At 43.9% G+C, this 19,290-nt stretch overlaps 3 protein-coding genes across 3 annotated transcripts; all 3 read left to right on the forward strand.

The window, feature by feature from the left end:
- Positions 1 to 10,821: 10,821 nt before the first annotated feature.
- LOC108164111 (prolyl endopeptidase-like) lies at positions 10,822 to 13,334 on the forward strand. The gene has a single exon (XM_033393407.1). The coding sequence runs from the start codon at positions 10,883 to 10,885 to the stop codon at positions 13,190 to 13,192; it is 2,310 nt and encodes a 769-aa protein (XP_033249298.1). The 5' UTR covers positions 10,822 to 10,882; the 3' UTR covers positions 13,193 to 13,334.
- Positions 13,335 to 13,803: 469 nt separating this feature from the next.
- On the forward strand, positions 13,804 to 16,312 carry LOC117188880 (prolyl endopeptidase-like). The gene has a single exon (XM_033393408.1). The coding sequence runs from the start codon at positions 13,861 to 13,863 to the stop codon at positions 16,168 to 16,170; it is 2,310 nt and encodes a 769-aa protein (XP_033249299.1). The 5' UTR covers positions 13,804 to 13,860; the 3' UTR covers positions 16,171 to 16,312.
- Positions 16,313 to 16,777: 465 nt separating this feature from the next.
- Positions 16,778 to 19,290, forward strand: LOC117188881 (prolyl endopeptidase-like). The gene has a single exon (XM_033393409.1). The coding sequence runs from the start codon at positions 16,839 to 16,841 to the stop codon at positions 19,146 to 19,148; it is 2,310 nt and encodes a 769-aa protein (XP_033249300.1). The 5' UTR covers positions 16,778 to 16,838; the 3' UTR covers positions 19,149 to 19,290.

A 19,290-nucleotide genomic window follows, 5' to 3' on the forward strand; every position in this document is an offset into this window, starting at 1 on the left:
CTGCCTCTGCCTCTGCCTCATCCTTTCAATCTCATCTCTTGGCCAACATGTTCGCTGTGCACTGCTTTTAATTACAGTCGACAACAACTTGAATCGCATTGGCCAAGTCCAAGTCCAAGTCGGAATCGGAGTCCAAGTCGAAGCCATCAGCGTCATTCGTTGCATCATCAGCAGAAGCTCGAAGCTCCAAGCAGCATCGAAAATGTGTGTGGCTCTAAGGCAGCCAGAGACGTGGCAAAAAGGGGATTAGTGAGGGATTACAAGGTTTTTGAATGGAGTTATGGGGTTTCCTATGCTCTCATCTTGGAAAATGTTGTTTGACGGGATCTAGTGTGTTGCAAAAATGCGTTAAATGATTAAATTCATTGAAGAAAGGCAGGGGTTATAAGTTAAAAAGGAAGATAAGTTCTAAAAATCTTTGGAAAATTCAAAATTTTATGATTCCTCTCTGAAAACAAAAAATTTGGAAGTATATCTTAGGAAAAGAACTTTGTTTTATGGTTAATCCCGAATTTCAGCGATTATTTGTAATTATTTAATTATTATCCATTTAGGAACATTCGAAATGGAACAGTTACAGTTCTTATACCATATAAGTGCCTTGAAAAAGGAACAGAAAACATCAGAGATTTTTTTCAGAGCTTAATTTTATTGGTACAGTTTTCTTTAATTTTATATTTAAAAATATTAGGAATGAAATAGGAAAAAGAAATATTCGATTTTGGAAGCTTGAAATTGGAACAGAAAACCGCGTAACAATGGAGATATCTTCGTTTTCATTACCATTTTCTGTTATTGTTTTACAATAACCGATGATTACAGCCCTAGAAATAAGATCCTTAGATAAGATTAAAAATACTCTTCATTTTCAAGGCTTCCCAATCCTATCTAATATTTAATGAATACATTTCTCCCTTTCTTTATCGAATCCCCCCTTTCGACTACCGCCCCTGCCTCTAGGAAAAACATCGAAAAATAAGTATAGTATATATATATTTTCAATTTCATTCCCCAGCAATCTTTGTCTTTCGTTGACTTTTGATGGGGCGAAACCCCAAAAGCGAAGAAGATTCCTTACTGGTTACTTTCCAAATGCTTCACTCGTCCACCCAGGATTCCCCCCACCCCCCCAGGAGCGTCCCTCGGCTCTGTGTCCCGGCCAACAATCAGGGGAGGAAGGAACTTGTAAACTGGACCTGGAGATGGCATTTCATTTCACACAATACCCACGAATTGATGCGAAAATTGATTCGGTTGCATGTGACATGTTTACCGAATTGTTTCATTGCTGACAGCAGCTACAACAAAACGAAGAGCAGGGGATCCTTGTAATTATTGTGAGAAATGCAATCCACCCGAAAAAGTTTCCCCTTTTCTTTCTCTGTTTTTAAGGAATCGCGCGCAAATCTTTTACAAATCAAAAGCATACCAAATGTGGCTTTGAGGCTAATTAGTGCGGTCACTCGGCTCGTTTCCTCTTTCCATTTTTTTTTTAATTAGAGAAAAAGGAAAGGACAAAGATGCGTTAGGACAGCAGACAGCAGGCAGGCAGCAGGCAGGAGCGTGAGGACAAACAAAAGATATCAAGAATTTCATGGCGAAGGCGGCAATTGAAGCTGTGAAGAGGAAGGAGCCAAAAGACGACAACGGTCATCACTAGAGGAAGTTGGGGGACGACCAACGCATTTGGCTAAAATAAAGAAAATGCCAGCGAATTAGCAGGCAGCCAGGCAGCCAGGCAGCCAGGCAGGCAGGCAGCCACAGAAGGAGGAGGCCCACCAGACGGCGTATGAATTGCCCATGTCCAAAGTCGGCTCACATTCTTCTTTTTCTTGGTTCGGCTCTTTGCCTTCCCTTTTTTTATTTTGTGTGTTTTTTTGTCAAGATGCGCTTTAAAATTCCACTGATAAGAGCTAACGGCGACAGGCGGACCCATGGCGGACCAAGGAGCGGACACCAGAAGGCGTCAGTGTCAGCGGCAGGCATAAGAAATGTGTCCCAAGCAATTAGTGTCCCCATTGGCTCCTTGGTGTGGTTGGAACACAGGGTGCAGCATCATCTACTGCTAAGAATTTACAGCTCTAAAATTGGTACAATCTGTGGGAAGAGTAAAGATGATTGAAAAGTGTTTGCGGGGGAGAAATCCATGGAGTAGGAAGGGGATTTCGTAATAGGAATGGTTGGGAAAAGAGATAGAGTGCGGTTTATAGGGATACAATTAAATAAGTTCTGGAAGAGCAGTAAGAAGTTGTGGAATATCTAGTTTAATTCACTTTCGTTTATCATTTTCATGGTTTCTAGAAGTAATTCCTATTGTTATGCTATTTCAAGTTTCATTTCCATGGTTCCTTAATGGAATTGTTGTAGTTCTTGTCCAATTTCTTAAGTTCCTTATTATAATACTTATTCAAACCAGGAATAATCCTTTTTTATGGTGATTCCTGTTCAGTTCCTGAGTTTTTTTTTAATGGAATGTCCCTGGAAAACCGTTTTCTGTACGATTTTCAACGTCCCTAATGGATTAGACATTATCAATCTATTTTCTGTTCCTTTTCAACGTTCCTAAATATTTCTTATAATTGCAAAAGCTCTTCTAAACTACAGACTTACCTCTGAAACAATTTAAACAATTTTTAAAATCTTATAAAAAGCCATAGTTCCTCCACAAATAACCAACTAATAAATCATGTTTCCCTCAACAATTTCTATTAAAATAAAACACTCATATTTATCAATAAATTCTAGCAAAGAAACGGCAACAAAACGCATTCAATCCATCAGCACAATCAATGGAAAACCTCAAATGATTGATACACTCGAACAGTCAAAAAAATGCCCAGAGAAAAGTATTTTCGTATTATCTGGCAGAACATTCCTTGGGAGAATTATCCATTTTAATAGCTGTTGTATATCAAAACGATGGGGGGTGGGAAAAGGGATTTGTGGAGCGGCTGAAATGTGGTTGCCAATCGCACGAATAAATTATAATTCATAAATTAAGAAAAAACAATACTCGTACGGATCGCACTTTCGCTGTGGGGCGGTGGCGGCCTGACGGTTCTTGCCCCAAATATACATTTGCCACCGATCGAGCCGGCAGCCAGACCTCGGCAGACACACACAAATATTGGCATAATTTATCCCTCCTCTGGGGTGCGAAGCGATGTTTGCCCCCAGACACCCCTTTTTGGCGTACATCAAAATAAACAAATCATCAATCAAGCGATCTACCATGCAACACCACGATCCGCACGAAGCAACAATCGATGCGCGGTGCAGTGGTAGGTGGGAGGACGAGCACCAGTAGTGGCAACAAGCTGGGGATATCTTTGACAGTTTGCCCAACTAGAATAAGCACTGTATTCGAGAATGCCACCAGCAGCTGCGATACTCAATTCCACTCGAGCAATCAACAGGCGCGCGCCGACTCCGAGTCCCGGGAATAACCTTCCCCCCTCTACAGCAGCACATCTTAGGCGGTTATGTGTTGTGGGAGCTGCACAGACAGCTCTCCATGGCGATCGACGATCCACAATCTGCTCCACAGCAGTTGGCGTTCTTGGCAGGCATCGGCATCCTCCACTGATAGATGTTCGCGAATGTGTAGCCAACGAAGAGATGCTCGAAAGGTGCCAGACATGAGTTTATGGACAAGAGATGTAAGAGTTTTGTATATAGATCTGTAGATTTTACAGTATATATCCAATCGGAAGTATGTTACTAGCAGATCTCTGAAAAAACTCTCGACTGGGGTGCGCTATTGCAAGACGCGTGACCCCACATGGGAAGACGCTAATCTTTATTCTTTACAAAGCTTGTTCCGAGCAGATTTCAGGCAGAAAACCAATTGACTGAGGAGCGCTGCTGCATAACGCGTAATCCCACACTTAAGAGATGGAATACCATTCCATCTGCTACTTACATTCATGTCTCGCACTATTGAAATTGAGAGCAATTGCACATTACATAGATACACAGACACATCTCTGGTCTGGGGGGTTCCCCTTTCCCCACTACACAACTCTTTTTCTGCTAGGAAAAACACCCAAGTTTCCACCGCAAGACATGCAATTATGAAAACTCAAATCAAGTGCCTCGACAGCCTCACAGTTGGAGCGGTAAGGAGTGGGGGACCTCCAGCTCGTAACAGCCCTGACAGCCTTGGCGATCGAATCAATATCGCGCTTCGTATGCGGGTGGCCAGAATCGGCATCGGAATTCCCTCCGTCTCTGTGGATGCGAAATGATTTGTTTATTATTTCTTATAGAGTGTTTTTGTTTGGCATGCGATTACATTTCCTCTCGTCTTTTTTCTCGCTTTTTCTGCTGTGGCTTTTGACACGGCGACGACAACGACACAACGAGAGGCAAGTCCATATCGACAGAATGAGAGAGAGAGGTCCGGTCCGGTCCGGTCCGGTCCGGTGCAGGAATAAACAATGGCCAACTGAAGTCCGTGGATGCATGCATCCAACCAATAAGATGCGGCTACTGCGGTCCAGTAGGAAACATCTCAAAAAGTTGACATTTGGGCTGGTCCCAAAAGAAGACAATGGGGCGACCGAACATCCCATCAGGCGACTGTTGCTCCACGAACATCCCATCAGGAGAATGCTGCTCTGCAATCCCATCACCAACTGCTGCTCCAAGGCTCTGGCCAATGGGTAAAGTGCCTCCTCAGAAGGTGGCACCCATTCCCCATACCATTGCCCCATTGCCCATTCTCCTGATGACATTGATACATTGCCGGGCTGTAACTTTTGATCGCTTTGTGGCTCTGTGCCTCTGCCATTGTTACAATTTTCAGGCTCAGGTTTTTCTCTCTCTCTCTCTCTCTCGCTCTTCTTTCACGACAAAAGCTACTCGACAGGTTTTAGTCCATTGGAATGCTTCTGTTTTGCTGCTCATTGGCTGCGATCCATAGGCACACGATCCATTGATCGATGGTTATCGTGTTTAGAGGTGGAAGAATCGGTATACACAAGGTTGCAGGATCGTTAGAGGAAGATCAACTACGAGTAGAGATCCCTAAGGTATTCAAGAGTCAAGGGAGGAAATTGTATTGCAGAATCGAAAGAAAAGATGAGATAATTATCTTTAAAGCACTCCAAAAACTTTCTAAATGTATACTTTTAAGGGAAACTGAAAGAGAGGAGGTTTTCTTACAGATATATCTATTCTTTCGATTTTTAGGGTCAGTATTCGTATTTGAAAATTCATAAAATACTAAATATTTAGGATCTACTTATCTCCAAAGAATCATCATAATTCTACAACTTTAACAGATAGAAAATCATAAAACTTAAGAGATAATATTCCCATTTCTACAAAAGATCTTTTGTGATAAAATTTCCATTAAATGAAAAACCATTTCTCCAATTAATCTAATTCCAAATTAAATTACTTTCCGATGTTACGTTTTTATGGCATTTTCCATGAAAAGCTTCCCCATTGCCACACTCCACGCTCTCCAGATTGATTGTTTATTTGAGAACACTCCTGTAATAGGTCGCTGGTGGCAATGATGATGCACTTGTGCATGCCTGCCCCCACTGTGCGCGGTGCTGCGGCCCCGTGTACCCGTGGCAACTGTTTTGACGGATTGTAAACCCATCGACAGCACATTAGGGCACTCAGCGTCCAATTGATTTACAACAACGGGCGACTCTCTCTCGACTGGTTGGGGGCTGATGGGGATGGCGGGTGGCCACTACACACTGCACAGGCCACACAATTGTGGCCAAAAAGTGGCCCACAACGGCTGGGGCATCAGGGGCAGTCCCCCCTATTGCGGGCCCAAGTGGCGATGGAAATAATTCAAATATCGACAAACACTGACGCATCTACACAGGAACACAGAACGGAACAGCGGAGCTACAAATCGCGGCTCGTTCGCATCTAAAAGATACACAAAACTGCATTACCAAACGCCCCATCGGATGTTTATTTGTTTGTTTCAAGTATGAAATGTGGGATTGACTGATGGCAAGTCAGGGTCTTTGGGTTCTGAGGGACATATACTTGTGGATATATGCCTTCTTTTCTGGGAATCAAAAGTATCTCAATTACATTCCATATTGCATCCATATTCCATCCGAAAGCAGTTTCTTTCCCTCGTGCGATCCCTTGTGGGATGCCCAATGCTTTTGTAGAACTTTAACGCTGAACCCATTGAAATATATCATATTTTTCCATCTTAAATAGTTACCTTTACCATAACCATTCTTCTGCCGTTGTATCCCTCCATTTTTGGCTCATTTTAATCAAAATTTTAGATACTCTGTACCTCTACATGCAAATGATCTTTCTCCCATTGAAATCCTCCATTTTTTTGGCCTCCATTTCAGATAGTTTTAACCTCCGAATCTGAGGCAATAAATTGTGCATCGTAAAAATTATTATTTATCAAGCGTTAACGTTAATTTTGGTCTGTGGCTGTCTGGAGCCATAAATTGCCATCACTCTCTCGCTCCCCCACTCTCCATCCATGAGATAGAATACAGTTTCGCCCTGGCCTATTGTCAGAGGCGATGACGATGGCAATTTCGCTGAGATTTTCCATGCACGAAATGTGCGAAAAAAAAAAATGAAAAGAAAACGAAGGAAGGGAAATATTTATGTTTACAAACTGATTTATTTCCAGTGCCTCTTTCGGAACGGAACGGATCTCTGTGCTCGTTTCATGCCTCAAATTTATTTTGACAGCTACAGACAGTGTATCTGTATCTGTATCTGTACGCCGTGCACATGTGCATCTTGCATCCGTTTCAAATCCGCTTGGCATCTCAGTGGAGTTTCTTATATGCAAGTTGAGTTGAGGAATGTCTATCTCTAATGGTTACTAATGTGTTCTTAAATTGGTTAACAATAGATTGACCAGCCGACTAGGCATACCGATACCATCTATCGATCGAGAATTGTAATCAACTTTCTTTCCAGGCGAAAAACTATAACAATGGAAAAGTGTGCGCTTTCCTCTTTTCCACACAAAACTGGACTCCCCCGATCGATTGGCTCGCTCTCTATCTGCAGGTTTTACCATTAAAAAAGTTAACCATCATAAAGTCAAAGCAAGAAGGACCCAGTGCCAGTGCCAGTGCCAAAGCCAGTGCCAGTGGAGTGCCAACCAAAACCCAAATACAATGGACAATGAGCACATAAATCAGTGTAATTAATAGAAAAGCTAGTAGCCAAAAGACCGATCCCCAACGGAACCAAAACGAACCGAACTGAACCGATCCCCACGCATGACCACGTGTCCAAAGTCCACTTTTGGTCATTCGATTGCCAAATCTTTCAGCCTCATTAAGAGTCCCGTCCCAGGGGAACGCAACGCAAGCCTCCTACGCAATGAATGGAAACTCCATTTATCAGCTGTATAAACATTTCCCTATCGATTCTCGATTGGGTTTTCCACTCGATTTATCTCACAGTTTGAGGCAAACGCATAAATCCATCAGCACCGGAGAGGCCAACACTTGAAATAAATATTTAAAAAGTGTATTTTTAAGCGAAAAATACAAATAATTTGAATGCCAGAACATCAATCAAGAGAGAGCCAGGCCGAAACAACCCACCAACCAACCTCATGGTCGTCTCCAAGGAACTAATTCATTCATTTGGACTGGACATCCGAGGGCCAAATGACTGGCCATTCATTGCGCCAAATGTCCAGCCAAAAAACGGACACCCAAATGGATCAGAAAACTCCACCGGAAAAGGGGTAAGGTGAAGGGGTCGTAAAAAAAGAGTCACCTGCAATAAGTCAAGAGCAAAACTCAAGCAGTTTGATGCTGCCTGCCTTGTCCTTCAAATTACAGCCTGATTAGACTCCAGGGACAGTACGGCATAGGACAGGCATCTCTGTCCGAAACCATTCTCATCTGATGCGGCCGACTGAGAGATACTTCTCGTCTCGTATCTCTTGGGGGAAGGGCTGCCTGCTGCAGATTGATGAGCTCTGCGGCTGCCTCTAAATAGCTTCAACCTGAGCGAGTGAAAGTGATAAATATATGGCTGTGATTTGCCTTAAATATAAATAGAGGAATATTAATGAGTGGCCCTCACAGAGCATATACGGCGCATAGGATAGATGTTCTAGGAAACACCATTAATTAATCAATCAATCATAACTAAGACTCTTAATTGATGTGTTTAATAATGCTTGCCAGAACTCTTTCTATTTTGGGTAATATTTCGAATTTGGTTTCAGAACTAAATTTGATTAAAATATCTTTAAAATTTTGTCCATTTTCATACTTTAAAGCAAAAAAATCTTTGTAGTGTATCGGTTTTAAACAAAGACCAATCGGAACGTTTTTTAATGGAAGCATACGTGGCTAGACATTAGGATAATCGATACTCAGGGTCTGGCCATGGATCAAAAATATATGTGCAATGTTTTAGGGTTTGAAAAGCTTCCTTCTCTCTGTTCCACATTTACTCAAAAAGTACCAACCAAAAATTAAATTAATCAATGATAAAATTATGAACAAAGTTGAAAAAGATTTATGAATCCAAATGTTACCTTAATAAATCAATGTGAAGGCAACATGTTACGGAAACATAGAATACACCAAAAATTCATATTTTAATATATTAATATGTATTTAACTACTTTTATTAAAAAAATCCAAAATATGTATTATAAAAAATTTTATTTTTGATTTTTTTTAACACAAATTTTTAAATAATTGTTAGACAGCAAATTTTATTTTAAAAAATATATATATTATTTACGATCCCTGAAAAGAGCAATCTTTTAAACAAATTTAAAGCAAAATTCTCTTCATTAAATATTCTAAAAAAAAGTATTACAAATATTCTATATATATAGATATATCCATATCTATATATCTATCCATATATTGTTCAAAATGTATGTAACTATTTTTTAAGCTGAATAAATTCAAGATTCCCGCCCAGGCGATCGTGTGACAAAGTTTAGGGCGCACATCAAAAACAATCTAGAACCTATCATAAATTATGGCCTACGGCAGAGCGTTAATCGCACATTTAACTCGGGGGGAATGGTAGAGGAGAGTTTTTTTTGTTGGATTGTGGCAAGGGAAACTTAAACGTTTGGCAAATCGCAGCAGCAGCAACAACGACAACAACTTTGTTCCAATGCGATAACAATCATGAATGCAGGAGCAGCAGCAGAAGCAGTCGCATCGATTCTCCCTGATCCTCCGGTGAGACACACAGAGAAAATAAGGAGGAGTGAGCCCCAGTGAGAGATGCAACGGGCCAGAACATAGTCAGCAACACAAATAATTCGCTTTAATGAGATCGCAATCTTGGCGATTTGCGACAAAAACACACGCGGTTTCCATCTGCATATATACTTCTACCCGTACGGCCCCCCCCCATGCGTCCCCAGTGCGTGCCTCTCTCTCTCTCTCTCTCTCTCTGATCAGAGCGCGGAGATGAAGATGAGCCCAAAAAGTTGAGAATCTCGATCGAGATACAATCCCCAATGACGATCATTGGGTTCAGCAGCAGAGCAGCAGACCAGCAGCAGTCCAGTCAGCAATCGACGTCCGAGCCATGGCCCTTGTTATACTCTTCCAAAGGAGGTTGATCTACGATCGTAGTGGCCTTTAAAAGTTTGTAGTTTCAATGCATTTCTTATAGACACAATCATTCTCCGAGGGTATCTGGATGTTCGCCTCAAAAGCCTCTATATTTCCATTCTTGTTATGGCTGTTCTCTGCTGCTGTTGCGTTCATGTTGGCTGTCAGCGCGTTTGACTTGTTACCTCTTTCTGCCGCTCTCCTGCTCTGAGTTCTACGGGTTCTCTTCGGGGTTCTCTGGCTTCTTCTTCTCGCGAGGTCTTCCAGCTTGTTGACATGCTCAGCATGCTTAGGCTTACAGCCAGTCAACCAGCAGCAGCAACAACAACAACAACAACAGCAGCTAAACAGCCGCAGTATCCCTGAAGATGTCAATGTGTCGTGTGGTTGTGGCCTCCTCCCTTTTTGGTCAGACATTCGACACATAAGACGTGGAATTTCAATAATTCAATGTAGACCTTCAATAAAACATAGTCTTTCGAGGAGACTTTCCATCAAATGGAGGCTCTACCGCCCAGTCGTTGCAGTACCATAGATTGGCAGCACTACTTCCCAATATTTCCATCAATTGGCAACATTTCCTCCAGTCTTTCGATCTATTGGCAGCACTGCTTCCCACTCTTTCCTTCATTGGCAGCACCAACTCCTAATTATTCTATCGATTGAAGGCACTATCTCCCGCTCTTTCAGCATTAGGAAACACTTCCTCCTAATCTTTCCATCTATTGGCAGCACTGCTTCCCACTCTTCCCAGATAGCTGCCTATCTATTGCCTTCCATCGATTGGCAGCACTACCTCCCTTTCTTTCAGCAATTGGTAGCACTACCCCTCTCTCTTTCCATTAATTGGCAGCACTACCTCCCACTCTTTCCATCAATTGACGGCTCTGAAACTTTTACTCATCACGTCTTTTTGCGGACAATTAATTGCTGCAATTAGTGCGACATGTCGCTGATTAAACTCGCCAGAGAGAAAACAAAACCTAAAATGAAAGTTAGTCCTCACTAAAATAAGGGATGACGAATGTTTTTGTGTTCCAAAAATGACAGCAAATGTGGCATAAAAGTGAAAACCATAAAGAAAAGAGGCTCATAAAATATATTTCCCAAGAAAATCAAAGCTACAGAGACACATTGTATTTGTATATTTCTTGACCCTACAAAAACCAAAAACGTAGAACTCTTGTGTACAAATATCATTCAAAGTGTAATAAAGGTGTAATAAAATACTCAGTTTGCCTTAAAGCCCCGGCAGCGTCGCATCTGATAAAAAATAAATAAAATTTTTGCTTCTAGTACAAAAATAAATGTACAAATTTTTTTTTCGTTCTGTTTTACACAAAAATAACTCAAAAATTGTTACAAAAAATAATTTATTTTCGGGAAAATTGCAAACTCAACAAATAATTTCAATAATGTCACAGTCGCGAGTGTCGGTCAATATTCCCACGACCATCAATGCTTCTCCGGGGGCGGAGGAAGCGAAGCTGAAGATGACATATCCCGTGGCCCGAAAGGATGAATCCGTGGCTGAAACCATGCACGGTACACGCGTGAAGGATGTCTACCGTTGGCTGGAGGATCCCGAGGCACAGGAGACGCACAAGTTCATCGATGCCCAGAACGCCATCAGTCAGCCGTTTCTGGAGAAGTGCGACGAGTGGCATAAGATCAATACGAAGCTCACGAAGCTATGGAACTATCCGAAATATGGTGCCCCCATGAAGAATGGCAGCTATTATTATTACTACAAGAACACGGGCCTGCAGAATCAGCATGTCCTGATGCAGCAAGAGTCCCTGAAGGAGGAGGGTAGAGTGTTCATTGACCCGAATGAACTGTCAGCCGATGGCACCACCGCCATGAGCCAGGCCAAATTCTCCGATGATGGTTCCTATATGGCCTATGGCCTCAGCGAAAGCGGTTCCGATTGGGAGAAGATACTCATACGCAAGGCCAAGGACCGCAAGGACTTTGAAGACGTGCTCGAGAAGGTCAAGTTCTCGTCGATTGCTTGGACATTGGACAACAAGGGTTTCTTCTATGGCCGCTACCCCTGTCAGGATGGAAAGACCGATGGCTCCGAGACGAAGCAGAACGAGCATCAAAAGCTGTACTACCATCGCGTGGGAGAGTCCCAGGACAAGGATACAATGGTGGTGGAGTTCCCCGAACAACCGTCGTGGCGCACCATCAGCGAGGTCTCCGATTGCGGCAAGTATCTGATTCTATTCATCAGCTATACAGTCCGCGACAATACGCTCTACTATGCGAACCTCAAGCCTGGAGAGGAAATCTCTGGCCCGTTGGAGGTCCATCCAATTGTGGATAAATTCGAGGCCGACTACGATTTTGTGGCAAGCGAAGGATCCAAGATGTACTTCAAAACCAATAAGGATGCCCCCAACTATCGTTTGGTGATGATTGATGTCGAAAATCCCGATGAAAAGAACTGGAAAACTGTGATCCCCGAGCATTCGAAAGATGTCATGGAGTGGGTTCTGTGCGCCCATCACAATAAGTTCGTGGTTTGCTACATTCGCGATGTGAAGAGCGTGTTGCAAGCATACGAAATGGAAACGGGCAAGATGTTGCAACAATTTGATCTAGATATTGGTACGCTGGCTGGCATCTCGGGGGACAAGAAATACTCCGAGATCTTCTATGGTTTCACATCATTTCTCACGCCCGGTCTCGTCTATCGATATGACTTTGCAACGCCCGAGGAAAAGCCGGAGGTTATTCGTGAAATCAAACTGAATTTGGAGGGATTCTCGCGCGATTCGTATGCCGTAGAGCAGGTGTTCTACAAGAGCAAGGATGACACCGATATTCCCATGTTTATCGTCCGCAAGAAACGCGACACCATTGAGCCGCGTCCTTGTCTTCTGTACGGCTATGGGGGATTCAATCACAGTCTGATGCCTTCCTTTGGCATCACAGCCCTCACCTTCATGGACGCCTTCGACGGGGTTCTGGCCTATCCGAATCTACGCGGCGGCGGCGAGTACGGCATCAAGTGGCACAACGCTGGCCGGCTGCTCAACAAACAGAACGTCTTTGATGATTTCCAGTCGGCAGCCGAGTATTTGACCTGCAACAAGTACACTTCCAAGGATCGTCTGGCCATCCAGGGTGCCTCGAATGGTGGTCTCCTCGTTGGGGCATGCATCAATCAGCGTCCCGATCTGTTCGGTGCTGCTGTCGCCCAAGTGGGAGTCATGGATATGCTGCGCTTCCACAAATTCACCATCGGCCATGCCTGGTGCTCCGACTACGGCAATCCCGATGAGGAGTCGCACTTTGAGAATCTCTTCGGCTACTCTCCCTTACACAATGTGCACACCCCTCTGGATAAATCGCAGGAGTATCCCCCTACTTTGATTCTGACTGCCGATCACGACGATCGTGTGAGTCCCTTGCATTCGCTGAAGTTTGCGGCTGCCCTCCAGGAGGCTGTACGTCAATCGGACATCCAGAACAATCCCATACTTTTGCGTGTCTACACCAAGGCTGGACATGGCGCTGGCAAGCCCACAACCATGCGCATCAAAGAGGCCACAGACGTACTGTCCTTTTACTTTAAGAGCTTGAATATGGATTCTGTTAATCTTTAAGCAGAAAATACACACAAACTCTACACAAATTCAGCAGCAGAAGTTCTCAGAAACACACACACAGAACATGAGCAGAACACGTACAGAAAATACAATTAAAATTAAAATTATTGTTTAAAATTAAATAATTATGAAGAACATATTCAACAGCTGTGGCTTTTTACGAGTAATCAAATTGAATAGATCCGAGAACTAACTTTTTTTATCCCTCATGAAGGCTGAATATCTCTATAAAGAGAGATTTCATACGTTGTTCAGCCAGAAAATACATCGATCACTAATCAATATTATCCCGCTTTGATCAAAGAGTGTTTCCATATATATATAGGTCATGTTCCTGCATAAAGGGTCTTCAGAAACCCTCCTTGTACTTATATATTTCATTACATGTTTTTGGTATTCATACAAAATGACAGCAAATGTGGCATAAAAGTGAAAACCATAAAGAGGCTCATAAAATATATTTCCCAATAAAATCAAAGCTACAGAGACACATTGTATTTGTATATTTCTTGACCCTCCAAAAACCAAAAACGTAGAACTCTTGTGTACAAATATCATTCAAAGTGTAATAAAAGTGTGATAAAATATTCAGTTTGCCTTGAAGCCCCGACAGCGTCGCATCTGATAAAAAATAAATAAAATTTTTGCTTCTCGTACAAAAATAAATGTACAAATTTTTTTATCGTTGTGTTTTACACAAAAATAACTCAAAAATTGTTACAAAAAATAATTTACTTTCGGGAAAATTGCAAACTCAACAAATAATTTCAATAATGTCGCAGTCGCGAGTGTCGGTCAATATTCCCACGACCATCAATGCTTCTCCGGGGGCGGAGGAAGCGAAGCTGAAGATGACATATCCCGTGGCCCGAAAGGATGAATCCGTGGCTGAAACCATGCACGGTACACGCGTGAAGGATGTCTACCGTTGGCTGGAGGATCCCGAGGCACAGGAGACGCACAAGTTCATCGATGCCCAGAACGCCATCAGTCAGCCGTTTCTGGAGAAGTGCGACGAGTGGCAGAAGATCAATACGAAGCTCACGAAGCTATGGAACTATACGAAATATGGTGCCCCTATAAAGAATGGCAGCTATTATTATTACTACAAGAACACGGGCCTGCAGAATCAGCATGTCCTGATGCAGCAAGAGTCCCTGAAGGAGGAGGGTAGAGTGTTCATTGACCCGAATGAACTGTCAGCCGATGGCACCACCGCCATGAGCCAGGCCAAATTCTCCGATGATGGTTCCTATATGGCCTATGGCCTCAGCGAAAGCGGTTCCGATTGGGAGAAGATACTCATACGCAAGGCCAAGGACCGCAAGGACTTTGAAGACGTGCTCGAGAAGGTCAAGTTCTCGTCGATTGCTTGGACATTGGACAACAAGGGTTTCTTCTATGGCCGCTACCCCTGTCAGGATGGAAAGACCGATGGCTCCGAGACGAAGCAGAACGAGCATCAAAAGCTGTACTACCATCGCGTGGGAGAGTCCCAGGACAAGGATACAATGGTGGTGGAGTTCCCCGAACAACCGTCGTGGTGCACCATTAGCGAGGTCTCCGAATGCGGCAAGTATCTGATTCTATTCATCAGCTATACAGTCCGCGACAATACGCTCTACTATGCAACCCTCAAGCCTGGAGAGGAAATCTCTGGCCCGTTGGAGGTCCATCCAATTGTGGATAAATTCGAGGCCGACTACGATTTTGTGGCAAGCGAAGGATCCAAGATGTACTTCAAAACCAATAAGGATGCCCCCAACTATCGTTTGGTGATGATTGATGTCGAAAATCCCGATGAAAAGAACTGGAAAACTGTGATCCCCGAGCATTCGAAAGATGTCATGGAGTGGGTTCTGTGCGCCCATCACAATAAGTTCGTGGTTTGCTACATTCGCGATGTGAAGAGCGTGTTGCAAGCATACGAAATGGAAACGGGCAAGATGTTGCAACAATTTGATCTAGATATTGGTACGCTGGCTGGCATCTCGGGGGACAAGAAATACTCCGAGATCTTCTATGGTTTCACATCATTTCTCACGCCCGGTCTCGTCTATCGATATGACTTTGCAACGCCCGAGGAAAAGCCGGAGGTTATTCGTGAAATCAAACTGAATTTGGAGGGATTCTCGCGCGATTCGTATGCCGTAGAGCAGGTGTTCTACAAGAGCAAGGATGACACCGATATTCCCATGTTTATCGTCCGCAAGAAACGCGACACCATTGAGCCGCGTCCTTGTCTTCTGTACGGCTATGGGGGATTCAATCACAGTCTGATGCCTTCCTTTGGCATCACAGCCCTCACCTTCATGGACGCCTTCGACGGGGTTCTGGCCTATCCGAATCTACGCGGCGGCGGCGAGTACGGCATCAAGTGGTACAACGCTGGCCGGCTGCTCAACAAACAGAACGTCTTTGATGATTTCCAGTCGGCAGCCGAGTATTTGACCTGCAACAAGTACACTTCCAAGGATCGTCTGGCCATCCAGGGTGCCTCGAATGGTGGTCTCCTCGTTGGGGCATGCATCAATCAGCGTCCCGATCTGTTCGGTGCTGCTGTCGCCCAAGTGGGAGTCATGGATATGCTGCGCTTCCACAAATTCACCATCGGCCATGCCTGGTGCTCCGACTACGGCAATCCCGATGAGGAGTCGCACTTTGAGAATCTCTTCGGCTACTCTCCCTTACACAATGTGCACACCCCTCTGGATAAATCGCAGGAGTATCCCCCTACTTTGATCCTGACTGCCGATCACGACGATCGTGTGAGTCCCTTGCATTCGCTGAAGTTTGCGGCTGCCCTCCAGGAGGCTGTACGTCAATCGGACATCCAGAACAATCCCATACTTTTGCGTGTCTACACCAAGGCTGGACATGGCGCTTGCAAGCCCACAACCATGCGCATCAAAGAGGCCACAGACGTACTGTCCTTTTACTTTAAGAGCTTGAATATGGATTCTGTTAATCTTTAAGCAGAAAATACACACAAACTCTACACAAATTCAGCAGCAGAAGTTCTCAGAAACACACACACAGAACATGAGCAGAACACGTACAGAAAATACAATTAAAATTACAATTATTGTTTAAAATTAAATAATTATGAAGAACATATTCAACAGCTGTGGCTTTTTACGAGTAATCAAATTGAATAGATCCGAGAACTAACTTTTTTTATCCCTCATGAAGGCTGAATATCTCTATAAAGAGAGATTTCATACGTTGTTCAGCCAGAAAATACATCGATCACTAATCAATATTATCCCGCTTTGATCAAAGAGTGTTTCCATATATATATAGGTCATGTTCCTGCATAAAGGGTCTTCAGAAACCCTCCTTGTACTTATATATTTCATTACATGTTTTTGGTATTCATACAAAATGACAGCAAATGTGGCATTAAAGTGAAAACCATAAAGAGGCTCATAAAATATATTTCCCAAGAAAATCAAAGCTACAGAGACACATTGTATTTGTATATTTCTTGACCCTCCAAAAACCAAAAACGTAGAACTCTTGTGTACAAATATCATTCAAAGTGTAATAAAAGTGTGATAAAATATTCAGTTTGCCTTGAAGCCCCGACAGCGTCGCATCTGATAAAAAATAAATAAAATTTTTGCTTCTCGTACAAAAATAAATGTACAAATTTTTTTATCGTTGTGTTTTACACAAAAATAACTCAAAAATTGTTACAAAAAATAATTTACTTTCGGGAAAATTGCAAACTCAACAAATAATTTCAATAATGTCGCAGTCGCGAGTGTCGGTCAATATTCCCACGACCATCAATGCTTCTCCGGGGGCGGAGGAAGCGAAGCTGAAGATGACATATCCCGTGGCCCGAAAGGATGAATCCGTGGCTGAAACCATGCACGGTACACGCGTGAAGGATGTCTACCGTTGGCTGGAGGATCCCGAGGCACAGGAGACGCACAAGTTCATCGATGCCCAGAACGCCATCAGTCAGCCGTTTCTGGAGAAGTGCGACGAGTGGCATAAGATCAATACGAAGCTCACGAAGCTATGGAACTATCCGAAATATGGTGCCCCCATGAAGAATGGCAGCTATTATTATTACTACAAGAACACGGGCCTGCAGAATCAGCATGTCGTGATGCAGCAAGAGTCCCTGAAGGAGGAGGGTAGAGTGTTCATTGACCCGAATGAACTGTCAGCCGATGGCACCACCGCCATGAGCCAGGCCACATTCTCCGATGATGGTTCCTATATGGCCTATGGCCTCAGCGAAAGCGGTTCCGATTGGGAGAAGATACTCATACGCAAGGCCAAGGACCGCAAGGACTTTGAAGACGTGCTCGAGAAGGTCAAGTTCTCGTCGATTGCTTGGACATTGGACAACAAGGGTTTCTTCTATGGCCGCTACCCCTGTCAGGATGGAAAGACCGATGGCTCCGAGACGAAGCAGAACGAGCATCAAAAGCTGTACTACCATCGCGTGGGAGAGTCCCAGGACAAGGATACAATGGTGGTGGAGTTCCCCGAACAACCGTCGTGGCGCACCATCAGCGACGTCTCCGAATGCGGCAAGTATCTGATTCTATTCATCAGCTGTACAGTCCGCGACAATTCGCTCTACTATGCGAACCTCAAGCCTGGAGAGGAAATCTCTGGCCCGTTGGAGATCCATCCGATTGTGGATAAATTCGAGGCCGAATACGATTTTGTGGCAAGCGAAGGATCCAAGATGTACTTCAAAACCAATAAGGATGCCCCCAACTATCGTTTGGTGATGATTGATGTCGAAAATCCCGATGAAAAGAACTGGAAAACTGTGATCCCCGAGCATTCGAAAGATGTCATGGAGTGGGTTCTGTGCGCCCATCACAATAAGTTCGTGGTTTGCTACATTCGCGATGTGAAGAGCGTGTTGCAAGCATACGAAATGGAAACGGGCAAGATGTTGCAACAATTTGATCTAGATATTGGTACGCTGGCTGGCATCTCGGGGGACAAGAAATACTCCGAGATCTTCTATAGTTTCACATCATTTCTCACGCCCGGTCTCGTCTATCGATATGACTTTGCAACGCCCGAGGAAAAGCCGGAGGTTATTCGTGAAATCAAACTGAATTTGGAGGGATTCTCGCGCGATTCGTATGCCGTAGAGCAGGTGTTCTACAAGAGCAAGGATGACACCGATATTCCCATGTTTATCGTCCGCAAGAAACGCGACACCATTGAGCCGCGTCCTTGTCTTCTGTACGGCTATGGGGGATTCAATCACAGTCTGATGCCTTCCTTTGGCATCACAGCCCTCACCTTCATGGACGCCTTCGACGGGGTTCTGGCCTATCCGAATCTACGCGGCGGCGGCGAGTACGGCATCAAGTGGTACAACGCTGGCCGGCTGCTCAACAAACAGAACGTCTTTGATGATTTCCAGTCGGCAGCCGAGTATTTGACCTGCAACAAGTACACTTCCAAGGATCGTCTGGCCATCCAGGGTGCCTCGAATGGTGGTCTCCTCGTTGGGGCATGCATCAATCAGCGTCCCGATTTGTTTGGTGCTGCGGTCGCCCAAGTGGGAATCATGGATATGCTGCGCTTCCACAAATTCACCATCGGCCATGCCTGGTGCTCCGACTACGGCAATCCCGATGAGGAGTCGCACTTTGAGAATCTCTTCGGCTACTCTCCCTTACACAATGTGTACACCCCTCTGGATAAATCGCAGGAGTATCCCCCTACTTTGATCCTGACTGCCGATCACGACGATCGTGTGAGTCCCTTGCATTCGCTGAAGTTTGCGGCTGCCCTCCAGGAGGCTGTACGTCAATCGGACATCCAGAACAATCCCATTCTTTTGCGTGTCTACACCAAGGCTGGACATGGCGCTGGCAAGCCCATAACCATGCGCATCAAAGAGGCCACAGACGTACTGTCCTTTTACTTTAAGAGCTTGAATATGGATTCTGTTAATCTTTAAGCAGAAAATACACACAAACTCTACACAAATTCAGCAGCAGAAGTTCTCAGAAACACACACACAGAACATGAGCAGAACACGTACAGAAAATACAATTAAAATTAAAATTATTGTTTAAAATTAAATAATTATGAAGAACATA

Source organism: Drosophila miranda, chromosome 4 (genome assembly GCF_003369915.1).
Source record: "Drosophila miranda strain MSH22 chromosome 4, D.miranda_PacBio2.1, whole genome shotgun sequence".
NCBI classification, from domain to species: Eukaryota; Metazoa; Arthropoda; class Insecta; order Diptera; family Drosophilidae; genus Drosophila; species Drosophila miranda.